Source organism: Penicillium canescens, assembly GCF_028828765.1.
Source record: "Penicillium canescens strain IBT 15451 chromosome Unknown utg000002l_segment0_segment0, whole genome shotgun sequence".
NCBI classification, from domain to species: domain Eukaryota; kingdom Fungi; phylum Ascomycota; class Eurotiomycetes; order Eurotiales; family Aspergillaceae; genus Penicillium; species Penicillium canescens.
This window is the reverse complement of record NW_026703964.1, coordinates 3,431,047-3,451,039: the sequence shown is the minus strand read 5'-3', so window position 1 is coordinate 3,451,039 and position 19,993 is coordinate 3,431,047. Positions and strand designations below refer to the sequence as shown.

Here is a 19,993-nt window from a genome sequence, read left to right as displayed (position 1 = left end):
CATACTGACGATATTTACACAGTATCAATGTGAAGTTTGTTTTGAAGTTATTTGTAGATATTGAAATACAAATACTTAGTAGCACTAAGCTAACTTACAGCTAAACAAACATGTTGACTACTCACAAATAGTAGATTCGTCACTAGAACGCAAGAGGTATCATAATCGTACAATCAGAATCCGCCCTGTACACCACTGCTGGATTGCTGCCATCGCGCCGTGTCCCGAATAGCGAAAGAACGCTGAAAACAAAACTAGACGTATGTACTAGACCGAGAATGGCCATAACCGTTGAGAAGACCGGTGCCGTTGGTTTCAACAGAACCATCGAGACCGTGACCGTTGAGCTTAGGAGCGCCGAAGCTGGGGTTAGCCGAGGATGGCTCAGAATCGATGTGCATGTTCAGGAATTGGAGTTCAAGCCCTTGTAGGTGAGGGACGTGTGGGATGAGTTCCATGAAATCAGCGAGCTAGACGCATGTTAGCGGTATTCACATCTCACAACATAGGTGACTTACTCTGATCCAGAAGACATGCTCCATCTCGAAATACTTGGGACGGGTGTCACAATCCTTCTGCATGATGTTTCCAATGGTCGAGCCGTGACTTCCATATTCCTCTGCATGAGTCAACATGCGGCGCGTAACTCGCCACAAATTCATGCGCTGAGTAGGGGTCGCCTTGCGTTTCTCCCAGCTGGCATATTGCGAAAGCTGGAGATCGTTGGTGGCCAGCAAGGGTGCAACCAAGTAGTTCGGAATCCATTTCTCCTCGGCCACTTCCACATCACATTGAGGGTTGAGTTGACGGGTGAGTGCGGTAACAAGTGGCATGAAGTTCTTGAGCCAGGCGTGACTTTTGGCACGGGAGTCGTTTGAGCCTACAAGGTCGGCTGCGAGGTGAAGGCGACTGGGAAGTGCCTCACGGCGTCGACGCTCTTGTGCTTCCTGGTCACGGCGCATCTTGGCAATACGAGCACGTTCTTGCTCTAGACGCTTTTGGCGTTCATCCTCGGCTTGTTTAGCACGTCGTTGTTCGGCTTCCTTGCGCTTGCGATCATCCTCTTCGGCCTTGTCACGAGCTGCCTGAGCAGCTTGCGCAGCCCGGTCAGCTTCTTCTTTGGCAAGACGAGTGCGTTCGGCCTCGGCGGCGGCACGCTTTTCGTTTGCTGCGCGCTCTTGTTCGGCCTTTTTGGCCTGAGCCTGGCGAAGTTCCTTAGCTTCAAGCTCGGCACGCTTCTCGTCCGTCATCGTATCTTCTGGGGGTTTGGTTTGTGTTCTGAATGTTCCTTTTTCACGTCACCGTTCTTTTTAACGGGATCATGATCTGGTGAAGGTTGGTGGGTTGAAGGGTTTTGAGAAGGTTCGGAGGGTTTGAGGTGTTGAGGTTTGGGATCAATGGCTCGAGTAGCATCTTCGTTGGTTCGTCGGGGTTGGGATGTGTTGAGCTCGTCGGGGTGTTTTGAACCGTTTGCAGCACCCGGCTGCTTATCCTCGGAAACGACCCTTCTTTTCTTCGGGCGCGATCCAGGAGAAGGCGAGCGTCTGTCTGTGCCGCGGGAGCGAGACCGCTCTGGAGATCTGTCGGGACGGATTCGCTTCAAGGACAGAGATGAATCGGGAGCATTATCAGGGCGCATCTTGGGAGCCTCTTCGCGCCCAGACAACGAATCGGATGAAAAGAGACTGGGCCGGCGCTCCTGAGGTCGACGTCCTGCGATGAGCCGCCGCTTTTTGATTTCATCAGTACGTGCAACCCCACTTGACTCGCTATCTCTTCTGGCTGATAGAGACGATTTAGGTTTCGCTGAATCGGGCCGTGTCGAAGAATCAGGCCGTGATGAGTCGTGTTCTTTTTCGTGCCTCTTCTCCTTGATGGGATCCATTTCCTTCAAAGGATCGCGATATCTAGTGGCATTGGGACTGGTGTCGTGCTTTCTCATGCGAGGGACCGGGGATGACGAGGACTTGCGCGCGGATCGTTTGTCGTCCTTTTCTTTTCCACGCGCTCGGCGAGGCGAATCGCCTTTGCGACCTTTGCGTGGGCCTGAGTATTTCTCATACGCCTCCTTCAGAATGTTATGCTCATCCTCCCAGTCTTCGCCCTGTCGATCCCGAGACAACTCAAAGTATGTCTTGTCCTCAAACAGTCGACGTGTGGGGTCAAATCCAGGCTGACTCAAAATGAGTCGGATGACAGCACTCTTTCCTCGACCGATAGCCGCGAGCAATGGAGTATTATATCCAGGCTTTTGACCCCGCAGCGGATTTGGATCGGCATCAGCCTCGCCCATGGCATAAAGAAGAGACAAAACATCGTGGTGGCCACCCTTTGCCGCAGCAATCAAGGATGCGTTGTCGGCTTTCTGCAGGATGTTCAGAATGCTCACCACACCAGCCTCATCGCCTTTGGCAGCGAACTCTCGGAGATTCTCAAATGTCGGCTTCGTCCAGAGAAGATCATTTCGTGTGGCTTCACTTCGGCCACCCTTTCGCCGGCCTGCCACACCCACGGGAGGAGGACTGCGCATCGGGGGTGAATCTCGGGGACTTGCTGCTGATCCCCTGGCTGCCGATGTACGCCGTGAAGAGGGCTCCCTGTTCTCCGGTGGCATGTGTTCCTCCGAGCGTCGACTAGGCCGTAGGTTGGCCTTAGCATCAGCGATTGCCTTCCGCATTTCGTCATATTCATCTTCGTCCACAAACGATGGCACCAACTCATAGGGCTCATCGCCTTCAGCATTCACCGTTCGGGGGTTTGCGCCCGCATCAAGCAGAAGTTTGACCACTTCCACGTTTCCATTTTCGACGGCATCAATCAACGGGGTATCTTTGTCGATGTTCTTGGTGTTGATTTCACAGCCAGCGTCAAGTAGGAACTTCACGATTTCAGCTTCGCCGGCGAGCGATGCGATCTGCAGGGGAGTATTGCCTGCATTATCAGGAATGTTAATATCTTCTGGTCGTTCGGCGTGGCGCATCATCACTTGATCATGCTTCCGATCCGCGCAGGCTCTCGCGAGGGGAGTCCTGCCGCTCTTGTCGCGCAACTTTTTGGGACCCATTTGTTTCGCGGGTGACGCGGATGCGCCAGTACCACCAAGCTTGCGCAGGTGAGCGCCTGGTAATGGAGAACCACTTGCCGATGAAGATGTCGATAGTCTATCTTCGGAGCTTTGTCGCGGAAAGCCAGTGAGCAGAGGAGTCGGCGCTTTCTTCTTTGTTGGGAATTGAGATCCCGACGCAGAGCGTTGATGAGATCTGCGACTGGGTGAGAGCGATCGCGTATTTGATGGCGGTCGAGAAAGGCGTGTATTGTTGTTGTGTTTAAGTTCGTGCGAGTGTGACGCTGCGTGAGAGTGTGCACGAAGACCGTGTTGATCTTCGGAATCACTGAAGCTGCGTTTACGGAAAGCGCGCGATCTCTCGCGATCAATCCCAGTGGCACCTTCCGTCCCAATATCGTCGACCTTTTCGATTTTGACCATCGACGGAGAAAGCGCCCTTGACCGCGACCGTTCCCTTCCATGTTCGCCATGGGTTCGTGATTTCTTGCGCTGATGTCCATCAATTCCATTAAGTTCTCGACGATTCGGATCATGCTTTATATGCTTTCTTTTCTTTTCAGGCGACAAGGACTCTCGACCCGATTGAATTATTGTTTCTGCCTCGGAATCGGCCCTGGGGCTCGGAGGCCCAATTTCCTCCTCTGAATGCACATTTTGACCATCACTTTCTACCCGAGAGTCGGCACGGTCATTCCTAGGTGGAGGCCCAGCAGGATCTGGCTTCACCGCAGCAAGCGTGTTCTGACCGACGTCCAGGGCAGCTGGTAAAGAGACTGCCTCGACATCACTCATAGCGATAGCACTCGAAGACTTGGAATGCCGCTCGTCATTTTGTGGGGGTATACGCGACCGACAAGACGACCGTGGTCGACAACGCCAGCAGTTATGCGCGGACGCCGATCTTCGACCACGGGTGGTTCACCAAAGGAGGGTGAAAGAACAAGATCGCACCACGGTGGTACGAAATACGGGAGATTCGAGATGGGATTAGGGGGGGAAATTCAGGAGTGAAAGGAGAGAAGAAAGAGAAGGGGAGAGGAAAAGCGGGAAGGGCAAGGAATGGGACTCCATTACTGGGTAAGGCTCCTCACTGGGTGGCCACGGTGAATCATCTGCAGGTGGATTACTGAAAACGCCCCCCATTTTGAGGGGGTTTTGCATTTAGGGCTAACTGGGTTTGATTCTGCCTCTCTACAACATTCCCAACACTCCTGGAAAGGCACAGACTGCCCGAATACGTGCAACTTGTCTGCGTTCAAAGGACACGGGCCCCGTGACCCAATCCGGCGTGCAAACAGGGCAAACAGGGATTGGATGAGTCAGCAGCTATCAGGCCACCAGGCCATCCGTCCTTGTCTGTCTCTCTCTCTCTACAGAGTAGTCCTATCATAAGCGATAGCTCTATCAACTTAGACTTCCATACTTCCATACCTCCATCGAGATAAGAGGTGAACACACCAATGACCTCTCCTAGCTGATCCCGGGAGCCGAATTAACTCCCCCGTGGCGCAGAGCTGAATGATCGGCCGGAATCCCCACAGTAAACACGCCAAAAACCCGAATCCCGAGATCACATGGCACCGACAAGCTAGGCAAGCTAGACAAACTAGAGAGACAAGAGACACCAACACTGCCAGCCATGTCTCTCATCGCACAATGGGTCGACACAACCTTAGAAACCACAGGCATGGACGCAGTGGATGCTCTACGCGCGTTCTTCCTGCTGGCCGCCGCCACAGTACGATACGCCCTGTGACAGTGCCCACGCCTGCAGACACCCCAAGCTAATGCCCCTCCTCTGCAGACCGTCTCCATCAGCATCCCGTCCTCCCTGCGCGACCGCTTCCTCGTCTATGGGCCCCGCGCAACCTCAACCTCGACCTCGTCCGACCAGTCGGCCGCGGCTCGTGCCCAGCCTGCAGGTGAGGGTAAGCGTGCGGGACGGGGAATCCTCGACTATGTGGCGACATGGCAGGTGCCCCATAGCTATTTTACGCAATTTTATATTGTTTCCCTACTCTCGTCTGTGTTCTGGGCGGCTCAGTTACTGTCCCGGGGCGTGGTGTTCCAGGCTATTGCAACTCGGGTGAACGAGGAGCATCGGCAGCAGTCGATGTCCATGACGCAGCTTGTTATTTGTTGGATTTTGTTGGCTATGCAGGGATCCCGCAGGTTGTGGGAGTGCATTAATTTTTCGAAACCTTCATCTTCGCAGATGTGGGTTGTTCACTGGCTGCTAGGTTTGGGTTTCTATCTGGCTGCGGGTGTGGCGATCTGGATTGAGGGCTCAGGTATGTTATCCTCACTCTTATAACTATAAAATATTTTAGGGCTAGCTTGCTAACAACGCTAACTCAGGAACGCTGTTGACCAAGGATCTGACGATCCATCATCTGAAAATCACCAACGCTCCAAGCATGCGGACATTCTTCCTCGTCCCAGTCTTCCTAGTCGCATCAGGCCTACAGCACGACTCCCACCACTACCTTTTCTCATTAGAAAAGTACACCCTCCCTCAACATCCCATGTTCAGTGGTGTCGTGTGCCCTCACTACGGAGCAGAGTGCGTCATCTACCTATCACTCTCGCTACTAGCCGCGCCACGCGGAGCCCTAGTGAACAAGACCATGCTCGCCTGCATGGCATTCGTTGCCGTAAACCTAGGCCTAACAGCCCGGAATACCAAGGCATGGTATGCACAAAAGTTCGGTAAAGACTCGGTCAAAGATTGGTGGTATATGATTCCTTGGCTGTACTAGAATATGTAACAATAACATCGGAAATTGGAATCGTGTCACCTCCCGCCAAGGAATTTCATCGCGTTCCCCACCTTCGTAACGTGAAGCACGTCCCGGTACGTGAGACTGATCCTTGTCTTCCGCTCGTACCAACCATCTCGGTAAGCCTCTTTCTCTCGCAACAGATCCCAATTACAAATGGAGTCTGGGCCCAATTCTTCATCTTTCGTCACTTCAGCAATTCCATGCAGGAAATCTGTATATATCTCGCCCCTCGTGATAAGCAGACTCCGTCTCTCCTGTAAGATCCTATACTTAGGCTTAGGTCTTCGAGCTGTCTGAGCCGCTGCACCGCCAGTGCTTTCTTGTCCTTGTCCTTGTTCCGGTCCATACTTCTCATAGATATCGAATACAATAGGTGCACTCAGACTGACAGTCGCAACGAGTGGGTAATATGCAGCTCCGTCTTCATGTGGCATGATGCCCTGTCCGGGCTGGTACTCGTTGATCAGGACATGGTTCGGTGCTTGATGAGGTGCATCATTGAAGATTCCTAAATCCTTGAATCGTGGCCCAATGGTGGATTCTAGCCAGGCTGGTAGTGGACATGCGAGAAGGGTGTTGTTCTTTGTCAGTGCCGATGGCCAAGTTTGTAGTCTGCGATGCGAGAGTTGAGTCCAGCGTGGTAGAGGTGCTGAGGTCACCTGTTCATTGCTGTGAGTATGAAGTATGATATATATAAACGTTGGCAATATGAAACAAAATCATGACAATGACAAGTATATATGTTTGCGGGGTGGTATACATGTACTAAAGCAAAATGAACAAGACTTGTACAAGAGCAAGGCACCAACAACATACCTTCTGCGCCAACCAATCCTCCTCATCCTCCGTGACGAAATCCGATATATAAAAAGCACCGTCCGGCAAAGCGGAAACACGCACTGTATCAAGGTCAAAGCCCATGGCGTTTTAAACAAGTCGAAGTGTGTAGAGCGCACGTCACACGCCATTTTCTGCCTTAGAACCTCAGGCCACCATTATCCCACCCCACATCTCATCCGGTCAGAAAAGAATACAACGACCTCATAGCTTCATAGCTCATAGCTCATAGCTCATATTCCACTATGGCTCCCAAGAACAATGCCAAAGCTGGGAAGGGCAAGGGCAAGGATGCTGCTGCCGATGATAAAGGCAAGGGTGGGAAGGGTGCTGTGAAGGGTGCGCAGTCGATTAATGTGCGCCATATTCTTGTATGTTTTGCCTTTCTTCTGCTTTATACGCTGTGCTCTCGTCTTGTTTTTTAGTCCTATGGCATCTGGCTACCATAAACTCCAAAACAAAAGAAAGCAGCCATATACAGACTCATACTGACAATATCCAGTGCGAGAAACACGCCAAGAAAGAAGAAGCCCTTGAGAAGCTCCGCAATGGCACCAAATTTGACGAGGTTGCCCGTGAATTCTCGGAAGATAAGGCTCGACAGGGTTAGTATCATTCCTCCTCTGTTCTCTGCAAATGTCAACGGGGGATCCGGTCCAGGATTCTTTGTTCCATACGCAGAATCTATGACATGGACAAGGCTGACTTCATCCTGCAGGTGGCTCACTAGGATGGAAGACTCGGGGAGCTCTGGATCCTGCATTTGAGAATGTGGCCTTTGAGCTTGAGGCTAGTACTACTGGTAACCCCAAGTATGCCGAGGTGAAGACTGGGTTTGGGTATCATATTATCATGGTTGAGGGGCGGAAGTGAGGGTTGCATTTGTCGATGGGCTACGTCTTTACTTGCATTGAGTGTCCTTGATATCAATAGCAATGCATGATGGCAATATTTACTATCTACTTCCAATGTACAGCATACTAGAGAAGAAGTTTTGATTTGTCGGAACACTTCACACTGTGATTGTTGATTTATAGATCTATATGCTCTTGAGGTATGACTTGATATATATCCCCGAGAAGCCTACAACTCCTTCTTCGCAGCCTCAAGCTTCGACCTCTCTTTCGCTTTCTTCTCTGATCTCTGCACTGCTGCTTCGGCACCGATACCACCAAAGACCAGACCAATGCCCAACCACTGACCACCAGACAAAGAATGACCAAACCAGAACACGCTAAGCAGCATAGTCAACATCTTCCGTGTAACGGTAACAGTGACCAGCAATAGAGAAGAGAACCGCGACAAAGTATAGAAGATAAACAGCTGACCAACAGCACCACACGCCGCGAATCCGAGGACATGTTTCAGTGCCTCGGGGTGACGGGAGAGGAAAGAAACAGCGCCAAACAGTTCCGTCTCATTAGACGGGGGAATAGGTAACGGCAGGAGGTTGTGCAAGATCCCGCTTTGCGAAAGATGCGGCATAACCAGGAGGTACACGGCAGTCAGCACGGTCGAGAGCACGTTCTGGGCAACCATCATCTGGGGCCCCGTAAAGCGCGTGTACAGCTTAGGCGAGGAGAAGACATGGTCTTGCGTGGTGTTGGTCAGACCATCCAAAAGAAGGTTAATGGACAACAAGAAGATACCCCAGCCCGAGGAACCGGATTGCTTCGCTGCGGCTGCGGCGACCTTCTTGCTAGTGCCTGGGTGGTGCAGACTGAAGGTCGCAACACCGAGCGTAACCATCAAAACAACGCCATACTTGTACAAGGGATATTTCTTTCGGAAGATGGTCAGGTGCAGGACCATGACTGGGAGGAGCTTGCATGATTTGGCGAGGATGAAGGTGAGGTAGTCGATGTGCTGGAGGCTGGCGTAGCCGAAGGGCGAGGCGAGCGAGGAGGAGATGCTGACTAGGAGGAGGGGGAAGAGGATTCGGCGCGTGGGGAAGATGGACGGAATGCTTTGGCCCTTCGGTGTTGAGATCAGGAGGTATATAAAGCCAGTGATTGCTGCGAAGGAGGATTGGATGGTGTTCAGCACGAGCGAGTAGGTGAAGCGTTCTGTTGGTGGCTCTGGTTCGGTGGCTGTTGCTGGGCGGATCGGGTAGCTTGTTGTTGTGATCGCCTCTTGTAGGACACCCCATGAGAGACTGTGTGTTTGTTAGTTAAAGGTTCATCTTGAGACGAGACGGGAAGTACTTACAATGCTGCATAGATACCGAGGACGCAGATCACAAGCTGCATCAACCCAGGATTGTCAGCCACTGTCTCCGGCGTTGTCGATGCTTTCTCGGACACGCTTCCATTGGCGACAGAGGGCGTGTCTGTGTTTCCAGGCTTTCGTGACACGTCGGAATAATTGGGGAGGTGCATTAAGTTAGAGGAAGGTGTTCTTTGAAGCGGCGCGGATTGCTTTTGTCGTCCCATGTTTGAGTATAGAGGGAGGGAATTGAGGTGCAGTTCGTGCTAGACTCAGAATAAGAATATCGAAGGTGTTAAGTTCCGAAACAGAAAAAAAAGAAAAACAATGAAGCCATGTGTTCTTCTTATCGATGATCGCCGCCCCACATAATTTTGCCCTGTGAAGAACTCATCATGTCCACAACCTCCATTCCAGTCTATAATTGATCTCAACGCAACTTGACCTCGACTATCTCACATATCCATTGCGCAAAGCAATACCCGAACCCTATCTACACAGCAGGCGGTTCACCAGCTCCCAATTTCCGCGAATCGCCAAGCTCGCGCAAGCTATATCCACGACCTCACCAACCCCGACACCCAAAGAAAAACCACACAATGGCAAACACACAACCCCAACCTCCAACAAAACGCCCAGAGCCCTCAGCGCTCAGCGCGCAGACATCCAGTGCAACGCACCAAACCCCCTCAGTCGCAACCTCAACCCAAGTCCTACACAACCTCCAACACCAACACCTCTGGACCTCCCTCCTGACACACACAATCCCAACACCATTACCGTCCTCAACAAAAGGCCAAACTCAAACACACGCTGTAACATTAGTGTCCGGGATCCCACCACACAGGGTATACACTCACCCCGACGAACAATTGTGGATGTTAGAAAATGGGATCCGGGAGGATGACCTGCGGCCTGAGCGGATGTTTGTGATACCCACTGCGCATGGTCAGGCGTGGAGTCTTGCGACTATGGCTGCTGTTTTTGATGAATTGCCGCGGGTTGCTAGAGGGTTGGTTGAGTATAGTCATAGGGAGAATGGGGAGAATGGGGAGAATGGGGATGATGAGATGGAGAGGAAGTTGACGCGGTATTATGAGAAGAGGGAGATGGCGAGGGAGAGTAGGGAATGGGGGTCTCAGAGGTTGTTGCTTGCTATGGTTGATCGGGGGATGGGTGGAGATGGGACTGTTGCTTATTATGTTGTGCAGGAGGGTGAGGTTAAGCCGAGGCAGAATTAGGATAGGTCGTCTGTTTTATGTGTATAGTATGACTTTCTAGTCCCTTGTGGGTTGATGGATTACGCGATGGATAGAAGATTCACCGAAAAGTGTAGCATTAAGATGCAGCCAGGGCTGCCAGATCTGCGCCGAAATTATGTACAACAGTAGGGACCACCGGGTATAGTGATAGGCAAGAGCAAGATGCAACAAATGCTAAATGGCTGCACAGGTATCAAGTTTCAAGTATCAAGTATCAAGTATCAGGGCGGCAAGAAACAGCTGCAGAAATTCAAGGGATTAGATCACCACGATTATTGGCGTTGACTTTTTCTTGCTCCAATCGACAACTCGGGCAGTACTCCTCATACCACTGCTTCACGTTGTCTGCATGCTCGGCGAAGACGCGTTCAGCTTGAGCAAGTCGGCTAGCCTGCGAGTCATCACTTTGGGTAGACTCGCCACCGAGAAGCACCTCCACCTGGCGACAGCGGCGAGTCTCCTCGCGGAGCCAGCGCTCCCACTCCGTTTGAATTACTTCTTTCTCGATTCTATTCACAACTCGAAGGGCAACGAGAAGATTGTGGCGGTACATTCCGAGGCGCTCGCGGGTTTGCTGGAAGCGTTTGATTGCGCTCTTGGTCAAGACGTCCCGGGGTCCTGATGTGCTGAGTGACAAAGGCATCTCTGCATACCGCATTGTTTGGTCATGGAAGGTGGCATAGCAGTCACTGACGTTGCCATTACTGGGCCAGATCGTGGTGTTTGCAACTGCATCATCGATATCTTGCATGTAGATAGCCTTGCTCATGACGAGATTCGGCTGGACTCCAAGCCGCGCCATGAACTTTCCTGCGTGCCTTTCATGCCACCAGTCCCAGCCATCTCGAGAGGAGTGATATCCGTTCATGATTGCACTTGTGGCTAATAGAACCAAGATGATCTTGTGTGCACTCACAGTCTTCCAGGACCAGCGAATAACACCAAAGGCCCACATCATCAGGAAGGAGATGGTGGTTTCCATGAATGAGATGGATGTTTCAAGGAGAAGCTCGTGCATGCTTCGTTGGACTCGAGGCTTGCGAGGTTCCAACTTCAAGTTGACACCAGCACCGTTGAAGTGGGAGACATTGCTTTGGCGTCCAACGTGGCCGAAGATTGTGATGGCCTTTTTAGTGCGGCTGTGTGCACCCAGCCGACGTACTTGGTCACTGACCAGATCCACGAGGTCCAAGGCGTCTTGTTCTAGATCATTACTAGCCTTTTTGTCGATCACATCTGCGGTGTGTTAGTTCGAGGTAGTTTCTTCAAGCGGGCGTTGACTCACTTTTGAGGCCGTAGGGTGACCACAGCCATTCGACCTTGGTGTAAATAGCAAGCTTGCTCTTAGACTTGCCCTGGAATGTGATGACAACCTTGCTGACCAACCTGAACGATCGTCTGAAGGGAAGGTGCCATGGTGTTTTCTTATCTGTGATTACGTAGCACAGATGCTCGTTGAGAACGTCAATGATCTGATAGTCCGAAATCGCATTATCATGGGTTTTGCCTATGCAAGGTCAGCTACAACTCAATGACAAAGTCGACTGTCAGGCCTACCAAGGACATCCGTCGCGCCAATGTTGTAGTGGAAGTCACGGCGGAGGTGGTTGGACTCTGTACTGGTCCAAGGACCTTGCTTAATTTCTTCGAAGTGTCAGCAACGTGATTCAGGGTTGAAGGTCGGGAATGGGCCTACCTCGCGCTTGTCTCTCGTGGAGTAGAAGCTGCCACACAGCGCTCTTGTCGCCAAAGAGGATATGGAACAATGCTTTCGGGCTAATGTCGAGGACTTTATCGGCCACAAGAACCAGGTCACCTTGTGGGACATATTCCACGGGTTGAGTTGGAAGTCTGAATTTGGCGATATCCCTCCGGCCGGCCCTGCCTCCGTCCAGGTCAAGGTCTTTCTCGATGTAGATGGGGGTTCGAATGTCCCTCACCGGGCCCTTGGCAGCACGTTTGCCTCCATCTGATTTGATGTCAGCAAGTCCGGACGAGAGATCCTCCCAGCTATCTGCACTGGATGACCTGGTCGGAGAGCCTGTGTCCATCTTGATCAGGGCTTTGATCAATTCTTCCAAGGACAATTGCTCGACAGCAATAGAGCCCTGGATCAAGAAGTTCAGACGTTTCTGTAGAAGTCTGAGAGGTTCAAGGAAGGTTTTGATGGTGACTCGGCCAGGGGTGTCACTACCGAGTGCTGGGATAATGTGAAGGAAAAGGAAATCACAGTCTCGTCCAGATGCCGCAGTCACTTCTTTGATACTCTCCAGAGAAACACCGGTCGTCAGCACCAATCCGAAGTGATGACTGTAGAAATAGATATTTCTGGTTGTGACATAGGCTCGTCCGGGGAACTCTTGCAGGTCGTTTGGACTCCAAGTAGCCCTAAACACCAACACCAAAGCTTCCTCTCTTTTGACATCTGGGAACAGCAATCGAAATTGGGCATCTTGTATCCTTAATCGAGGAGGATAATAGCTTGGATACTCGTGCTCGACACCCATTATAGCTCGCTGAAGCTGCTTGGTTTCCTCGCCATCAAGGCTTACGGTCTGTCTGTGACGGGGCCCGGACGCCGACTTATTTGCTGAATCGCCCGGCTGATCAGGCTGTGCAGCAAGGGTACGCACTGAACCGTCACTCAGGGTGGAAGATGGCCGCCCTTCTGGGGCATCATCGTGTGGACGTTGTTCCATTTGGAACTTGTTCACAAAGCCCCAATTAGAGCTACCCCACAGGTTCGCCATCATACCACTAGGCATCCCACCTGTGCTGTCGGAGAGACCTACCCCAATGCCCCTTTCATTACTCACGACCACAGCGGCCTTGCTCATACTGGTAGGGGCTGGGGGATTGGCAAGGGTTGTAGGTGCAAGGCTTTCACCGGGCCCTTCCACATTGCTCAAACTGCGGCCTCGGTTGGCATCGTCATTCCCATTGATTGGAATGGTTGTACTGTATGGGAGAATGTTGTGGCTGGCAGAGATGAGGCTGGCAATTCCACCAACGGGGCCAAGGTGGGAAGGTGTCGGGGCAACGTTGGTAGATTTTCGATGAAGGTCCAACTTCTGGATCAGTCTGGAAGTGTGCTCTCTGGCAGAACTCTCAGTTTCCAAGCCAGTGGGCCTTCTGCTTCCAATATCAGTGCTATTTCTGAATGCATTGCCATCACGGTCCGGGACAGGAAGTGTTGAGCTTCGCTCTCCACCGCCGGGCTCATCGTGGGTGTGGGGTGTGAGAGAGTCGGCGGGATCTGCAGTGAACTCGGGAGCCGGGGGTTGAGAAATGGAAAATGCAGGATCTTGGACAGTGACCTTTCCAGAAACTGAGAGACCGGTGCTAGCAGGATTTTCCAATGCTTTCTGTTTGGCGGCTTCAAAGGCGCCAATCCACTCCATCAGCTCTTTTTGGTTGTCTGCCTGCAGCAAAATCGTGTTGTTCTTGGTCTTGACTTGGAAACAGAACCGGCGTTCTTCTTGAAAAGCAGGACGAATGCTGCAAAGCAGCACACCAATCCTCTCACTTTCTTCAACACCACCGGTTCTAGCGCCCTGCACAAGACAACCAAAAATGCCATTCTTGAGGAAAGCCCAGCGCTTGACCCAGACGGTACGAGTAGGCTTTCCTGATAAAGTGCGCAAGTACAGCCACCCTTGTTTCTCCGGTCTCATCTCTTTTGTCACATTTAGTGATGAAAGAGGACGAGAGCCAAGGTACGGAACAGTTGAAATATTATAGTCCTCCAGTTCACGAGAGGGGCGAGCTGCAGCCTCCGCGGCTTCTTCGAGGTACTTCCGGGTAGAGAGCAGCTCCTTCTTGGATGACCTTTCACTCCCTTCCATCTCATGAAGCCACCCCTTAATGCGATCCATCTCTTGAGACCATTTGGAGAATGTGCCGCTGTTTTGGTTATGGAATCCCCGGATTTCCCGCCATTGATCGAAAGATACCTTGACCAAAAGACGATCTAGCGCATTACGCACCTGGGGAGACTGTACTGCGAAGTCCATGGATGCTCTGATGTAGGCCTTGTGGGCTTCATGAAGCTGGAAAGCTTCTTCTCTCAAAGCCGAGGCTTCCTTGGACTTGGACTGTGAGGCATATTTGGCTTGTAGATAGTCGTACTGTTTCTGTGTCTGTTCGAGATTGCGACGGATTTCCTATAACAATGTTAAACGCTGTTTGCGAAGAAGATAGTCCAAGGGGTCCAACGTACCTTAAATTGCCGCAGATCCTCATGGATGAAGTCGCGGATCGGTTCAGCAATCAACCCCTCCATCTTCCTAGTCGATGACACTAATCCGCTCCAGAGATCCTTGGATCCCTCCCCGGTCCTCTTCATAGCCAATAGTGTGTAATCATGATCGACGACCGCTTCGGAGACACTGAGGGGGCTGGTCGAGTAGGACAGAAAACTGTTTACAACACTCTCCAGAGCCGTCAGCTCGGAGGAGAGCTTTGTTGCAGCCTTTGCATATCCATCCAGCCATTTCTCTATATATTCGACCTGGTCGCAAAAATGGAGGGTGGTGGCACGGAAGGTGGGCGAGTCGAGGGCAGCTTCTTTAAGACCGACCGGGCTGGGATTGAACAGACATTAGCATGAGGCCAAAGAGCATCTTCTTGGCAAATACTCACACCACGCTCACAAGCTTCCCAACTTGGGGTAAGGGGGTATGTGCTTGAGTCGACATCTAGTGTATGTCTCCAGTCATACACTCGATGCGAGCAAAAAGACCAAAACAAGGGTGAGCCTCCACTCGCCACACAGGAAAAGAAGGCGAGAGTCAATTCAACAATTCAACCAGAGATCCCACGTGCCTTGAATATCCGGGGCTCTGAACTGTGCAGACGCTCAGCCCTGAGCCTCCGGGGATGAGATGATCTAATTGGCTACGTCAGTGATTGCCATTGGTGCCTTGGTGCCTGGCTCTGCAGTTTACAGGGGCGGTGTGAGATTTTTTCCTTTCTGCCACTCGGGGATTTCACGAAGTCGATCTTCAAGCAAATACCTGGCAATGGAGCCTCCTTCTAAGAAGATGCGGAAGCTCATGGATCATGACAGCGACAGTGACTCTGGCGATGAGGCTGGCGGGGTTCTCCTCGGCAAGCAGTCGCCAGACACTGGATTCAAGATCAACGAGGACTACGCTCGTCGATTCGAACACAACAAGAAAAGAGAGGAAGTTGCGAGACGTATGTTATTCCCAAAGTTGCTACTTGAAGACATATATTAATGTGGATTTGGAATAGTGGAATCCAAGTACGGCAAGACGTCCAGTCTCGGAAAGCGCCCAGGCGATGAAGAGTCCGACGATTCCACTTCCGAAGAAGAGGATGACGATGCGGAGCTGGCCACAGAGGCCCTGGATGCTGAGATCTCAGCGACTCTTAACGCTATTCGCTCCAAGGACCCCCGTGTCTATGATAAGGATGTCACCTTCTACACCAAGTTCGACCCCGAGGAAGTCAATGCCGCAAAGGGACCTAAGGAGAAGTCCATGAACCTACGCCAATACCATACCGAGAACCTCCTGAAGGGTGTCAACCCTGCTGAGGAGGAAAACACTCCTAGGACCTATGCGCAAGAGCAGGCCGACTTGAAGAATGACCTTGTCAAGGAGATGCACGGAGCGGCAGAGTCGGATGAAGAGATGGAAGATGCCGATGAGTTTTTGGTTCGGAAGCCCGGTCAGGACACATCATTGCCCAAGCCTGAGATCAAGCTCGACATCGAGAACGCAGACAAGGACCCCGAGACTTTCCTGTCCAACTTCTTGTCTGCGCGAGCCTGGATTCCTGCCGACAAGCCAGAGCTACACCCCTTCGATTCCGATGATGATGACGATGTCGAGCGGGCAGACGCCTTGGAGGAAGCATACAACTTCCGTTTCGAAGACCCCAACAAGATGAACGAGGCTCTTGTTACTCACTCTCGTGATCTCACCAACAAGCAATCTGTCCGTCGAGAGGAGAAGAGCTCTCGCAAGAAGATTCGTGATGCCGAGCGCCAGCAAAAGGAAGACGAGAAGAAGCTTCGCGAGACCGAGAAGAACCGTCTTCGCAAGTTGAAGACTGAGGAGCTCCAGAAGAAGGTCGACCAGATCAAGGAGGTTGCCGGTCTTCGTGCCTCAAATTTCACTGATGATGACTGGTCTCGATTCTTGGACGACGCTTGGGACGATTCCAACTGGGAGCAGGAGATGCAAAAACGATTCGGCGAGGAGTATTACCATGAGGGAGAGGGCAGTGACAATGAAAATGGCAAGAAGCACAAACCCAAGAAGCCTACATGGGATGACGACATCGACATCAACGATCTCATCCCAGACTACGAAGACGGCGAGGCGCTGCCCACTGTCGAGTCCGACGCGGAGGAACAAGATGACGACGAAGCCACCGGCTCTAAGAAGAGCAAGGCCGAAGCCAAGCGTGAGCAGAAGCGCGAAGCCCGCAAGGACCGTCTTCGCATTGAGGAGGCCGTCGACCGCAACCTTGATCTCGATATTACTCTGCTCCCCGGAGCCACCAAGAAGAACGCCACCAAGTTCCGTTACCGCGAGACCTCGCCGCAGAGCTTTGGCTTGACTGCCCGGGACATTCTCATGGCGGATGACACACAGCTCAACAAGTTCGCAGGTCTGAAGAAGCTGGCCTCCTTCCGCGAAGAGGAGCAGAAGCGCCGTGACCAGAAGAAGCTGGGCAAGAAGGCCCGTCTTCGCGAGTGGCGCAAGGACACCTTTGGCAACGAGGATGGACCGGAGTTCTCATTCGGTGGGGATGCTAAGCCTAGTCAGTCTGAGGAGACTGGTGAGGCTAAGGTTGATATTAGAGAGGGTGATGGCACGAGGAAGAAGAGAAAGAGGTCGAAGAAGCACTAAATGTGGTGTTGTATTTACCATTGTCTAAAGTTCGAATTATGACCAAAATAAGCATTTTTACGTCTTTCATCAATTAACTCCTGTGTTTAGTCGTAGAATATAAAGTCAAGTGGAAATTTCAAGAGAAAAGTCAAACCTTTTGACGATATGCTGTCCACTGGATATATATTCTGGAATTGACATTCCACCACACCTCAATCACAACAAAGATCTCAAATAATCGCATATAGACTACGAAGTCTACTTCTCACCATATTAAACGCATCCAACCTACAAGATCGTCACCACAGCCCCTTTCCAGCTCAAACCCTCTGTCCAACACAGCAGCCAAAAGTGGCAAGCCTCCATGCGACCGGGCCCACCAAACTAGCGTTGCTGGGGAGGTTCATTGTTTTGATTACCCCAAGCTGATGAAGCTCCCCCCGAATTTACCTATAGTATCCTCTTGACCCATTTACCTCGTAGCAAAAGAGTCGAGAATCAAGGAAAGTGGGTACGACGTATTATGGGCGGGTACCTGGCATTGTCCAACATCGGATGTACCCAGGTACATTGTCCATGCGTAAGTTCGTCACCGTAAAGCTTGTACCTGCGACTTGGATGTATTGGAAAAATGTCTCATATAAAACCAAATCAGATCTTGGTATCCCTCACATGCTATGCTGCAATATGCAGAGGTCTGCGTGTGTTGTTACTGCCGCAGCGAAGAGGCTTGGGTCATGTTTGATGTATCTGGTGCATTTGCAGTAATGATTAGATATTGACAGATCCAAGATGGTCAAGTTGAAGCTGTAAAAAGAGATTCCTGATGTAGTAGTCCAGCGAGAACCTTCAGTCCGAAACAAAGGTCTAGCAATGTATCTCACCAGGGAACTCTCCTCCAGAGCCACTGCTCGACTCAATGCTGACCACACCGAGTACATATGCCCGGGCCCTAGACTATACGTCGGTGGCAAGTCCGATATCAATTGCCATCGGATGCTCGGCCAGCAGAAAGGAGGTCTCGGGGAGTGGAGGCCCGGCATTGGACGGGGAAATTTACACCGTACGCTTGGACCGTTGCTCGGGACTACGTGGATTTGGGAATATTATATGGCATAGGTAGTAAATTTGTAGGTGAAGCTATGAATAGACAATCGGTATAGGGATTGATAGATACAATAACACCAAATAACACAAACTGACCAAGTTATGCGCAGAACAAAGCAAACTGGCCGAATGCAGAATTTTCAGTGGATCGGGAGAAGTCGGCCAGAGGCAAGACAATACATGGTAATTTCCGTATTTGAACCCTTGGCTCTTCCTGATTGGGCACTAGTGGCTGGATCCCGTGTACAGTATTTTTTTTTTCCTGACCCCCTTCCCGCCTTCTCTTCCTTTTCTTCCTTCTCATCCCTGGTGTCTCTTTCTTCTTGACAACCATCTCCTCTCTTTTTTTTGCATCCCGTTTTCTTTGCACAACATTCACAATGGGTTCCGGTGAGGTTAACCAGGCCGACAAGTCGGTCTTCGGCATGCCCGTAAGTCTTCCCAAGGGATACGCGTGAATCTAGTTGGAGATGCTTCGCATCTCCATCTGGATGAATCGCGATTCAATCATCAGACACGTTCTACACGAATGTGCATCCATCAAAATAAACATACTAACAACCTCTATAGGGCTTCGTTGTCGACTTCCTGAGTACGTTCCACGCCTTCAGCTCTGACTAGCAACAGCCAGTTGAAAGCACAAGAAAACAAATACTGACTGCATCACAGTGGGTGGTGTCTCCGCCGCTGTCTCCAAGACCGCTGCTGCCCCCATCGAGCGTATCAAGCTCCTGATCCAGAACCAGGTTGGTAACCACCACCCATCAAGCACCGATTGGAAGGACCAGAGAAAGAAGACCAGTCTGAATCATGATCACAATCGATTGTGAATCTCAGAATTGGACATGAGCAGCGTTTTGATATAGTTCGCCGCCCGTGAAAATTTTTTCCTCTAGCCCTGCCGATCGGCAGCTACATCTTGCAAGAAAGAATCTAACCAAATGGCTATATAGGATGAGATGCTCAAGGCCGGTCGTCTCGACCGCAAGTACAACGGTATCGGTGACTGCTTCAAGCGTACCGCTGCCGCTGAGGGTGTCGTTTCTCTCTGGCGTGGTAACACCGCCAACGTTATCCGTTACTTCCCTACCCAGGCCCTCAACTTCGCTTTCCGCGACACCTACAAGTCCATGTTCTCCTACAAGAAGGAGCGTGATGGATACGCCAAGTGGATGATGGGTAACCTTGCCTCCGGTGGTGTATGTATCCCCTGAAAATCTCTGTTCTAAGCCACACTAACAGATCCTAGGCTGCCGGTGCCACTTCCCTCCTCTTCGTCTACTCTCTGGACTACGCCCGTACCCGTCTGGCCAACGACGCCAAGTCCGCCAAGGGTACCGGTGACCGCCAGTTCAACGGTCTCGTGGATGTCTACCGCAAGACCCTCGCCTCCGACGGTATTGCCGGTCTCTACCGTGGTTTCGGTCCCTCCGTTCTCGGAATTGTTGTCTACCGTGGTCTCTACTTCGGCATGTACGACTCCATCAAGCCCGTTCTCCTGGTTGGTCCCCTTGAGGGCTCTTTCCTCGCTTCCTTCCTGCTCGGCTGGACCGTCACCACCGGTGCCGGTGTTGCCTCTTACCCCCTTGACACCGTCCGTCGCCGTATGATGATGACCTCCGGTGAGGCCGTCAAGTACAAGTCCTCCATGGATGCTGCCCGCCAGATCATCGCCAAGGAGGGTGTCAAGTCTCTCTTCAAGGGTGCCGGTGCTAACATCCTCCGTGGTGTTGCCGGTGCCGGTGTCCTGTCCATCTACGACAAGGCCCAGCTCCTCCTCCTCGGTAAGAAGTTCTAAGGGATTCACTGAGAATGTGAATCTTTAGCCATTGTAGTTATACTGGAAACAGGGGATGCAAACCTGCC

At 51.6% G+C, this 19,993-nt stretch overlaps 9 protein-coding genes across 9 annotated transcripts; 5 read left to right on the top strand and 4 right to left on the bottom strand.

Moving 5' to 3' along the window:
- Window positions 1–82: 82 nt before the first annotated feature.
- On the bottom strand, window positions 83–3,859 carry N7446_002508 (putative histone deacetylase complex subunit (Hos4); the record flags this gene model as incomplete). The annotated part of the gene is given in 3 exon segments (XM_058511257.1): window positions 83–470; window positions 519–1,288; window positions 1,303–3,859. 3 exon segments carry the CDS (start codon window positions 3,857–3,859, stop codon window positions 255–257), a joined length of 3,543 nt encoding a protein of 1,180 aa, XP_058376793.1. The 3' UTR covers window positions 83–254.
- Window positions 3,860–4,706: 847 nt separating this feature from the next.
- Window positions 4,707–5,826, top strand: N7446_002507 (putative 3-oxo-5-alpha-steroid 4-dehydrogenase; the record flags this gene model as incomplete). The annotated part of the gene is made up of 3 exons (XM_058511256.1): window positions 4,707–4,805; window positions 4,872–5,358; window positions 5,426–5,826. The coding sequence occupies 3 exons, from the start codon at window positions 4,707–4,709 to the stop codon at window positions 5,824–5,826; spliced, it is 987 nt and encodes a 328-aa protein (XP_058376792.1).
- Window positions 5,827–5,861: 35 nt separating this feature from the next.
- N7446_002506 (uncharacterized protein) lies at window positions 5,862–6,771 on the bottom strand (the record flags this gene model as incomplete). The annotated part of the gene is made up of 2 exons (XM_058511255.1): window positions 5,862–6,509; window positions 6,667–6,771. The coding sequence occupies 2 exons, from the start codon at window positions 6,769–6,771 to the stop codon at window positions 5,862–5,864; spliced, it is 753 nt and encodes a 250-aa protein (XP_058376791.1).
- Window positions 6,772–6,932: 161 nt separating this feature from the next.
- Window positions 6,933–7,560, top strand: N7446_002505 (peptidylprolyl isomerase; the record flags this gene model as incomplete). The annotated part of the gene is made up of 3 exons (XM_058511254.1): window positions 6,933–7,058; window positions 7,190–7,292; window positions 7,406–7,560. The coding sequence occupies 3 exons, from the start codon at window positions 6,933–6,935 to the stop codon at window positions 7,558–7,560; spliced, it is 384 nt and encodes a 127-aa protein (XP_058376790.1).
- Window positions 7,561–7,770: 210 nt separating this feature from the next.
- N7446_002504 (UDP-galactose transporter HUT1) lies at window positions 7,771–9,119 on the bottom strand (the record flags this gene model as incomplete). The annotated part of the gene is made up of 2 exons (XM_058511253.1): window positions 7,771–8,842; window positions 8,896–9,119. 2 exons carry the CDS (start codon window positions 9,117–9,119, stop codon window positions 7,771–7,773), a joined length of 1,296 nt encoding a protein of 431 aa, XP_058376789.1.
- Window positions 9,120–9,491: 372 nt separating this feature from the next.
- On the top strand, window positions 9,492–10,133 carry N7446_002503 (uncharacterized protein; the record flags this gene model as incomplete). Its single annotated transcript, XM_058511252.1, has 1 exon — window positions 9,492–10,133. One exon carries the CDS (start codon window positions 9,492–9,494, stop codon window positions 10,131–10,133), a length of 642 nt encoding a protein of 213 aa, XP_058376788.1.
- Window positions 10,134–10,404: 271 nt separating this feature from the next.
- Window positions 10,405–14,851, bottom strand: N7446_002502 (uncharacterized protein; the record flags this gene model as incomplete). The annotated part of the gene is made up of 6 exons (XM_058511251.1): window positions 10,405–11,390; window positions 11,440–11,661; window positions 11,712–11,798; window positions 11,851–14,317; window positions 14,374–14,737; window positions 14,796–14,851. The coding sequence occupies 6 exons, from the start codon at window positions 14,849–14,851 to the stop codon at window positions 10,405–10,407; spliced, it is 4,182 nt and encodes a 1,393-aa protein (XP_058376787.1).
- Window positions 14,852–15,175: 324 nt separating this feature from the next.
- N7446_002501 (KRI1 family protein) lies at window positions 15,176–17,038 on the top strand (the record flags this gene model as incomplete). Its single annotated transcript, XM_058511250.1, has 2 exons — window positions 15,176–15,353; window positions 15,411–17,038. 2 exons carry the CDS (start codon window positions 15,176–15,178, stop codon window positions 17,036–17,038), a joined length of 1,806 nt encoding a protein of 601 aa, XP_058376786.1.
- A 1,469-nt stretch (window positions 17,039–18,507) lies between these two features.
- N7446_002500 (putative mitochondrial ADP,ATP carrier protein (Ant)) lies at window positions 18,508–19,925 on the top strand (the record flags this gene model as incomplete). Its single annotated transcript, XM_058511249.1, has 5 exons — window positions 18,508–18,558; window positions 18,698–18,719; window positions 18,797–18,873; window positions 19,081–19,326; window positions 19,377–19,925. The coding sequence occupies 5 exons, from the start codon at window positions 18,508–18,510 to the stop codon at window positions 19,923–19,925; spliced, it is 945 nt and encodes a 314-aa protein (XP_058376785.1).
- Window positions 19,926–19,993: the final 68 nt, after the last annotated feature.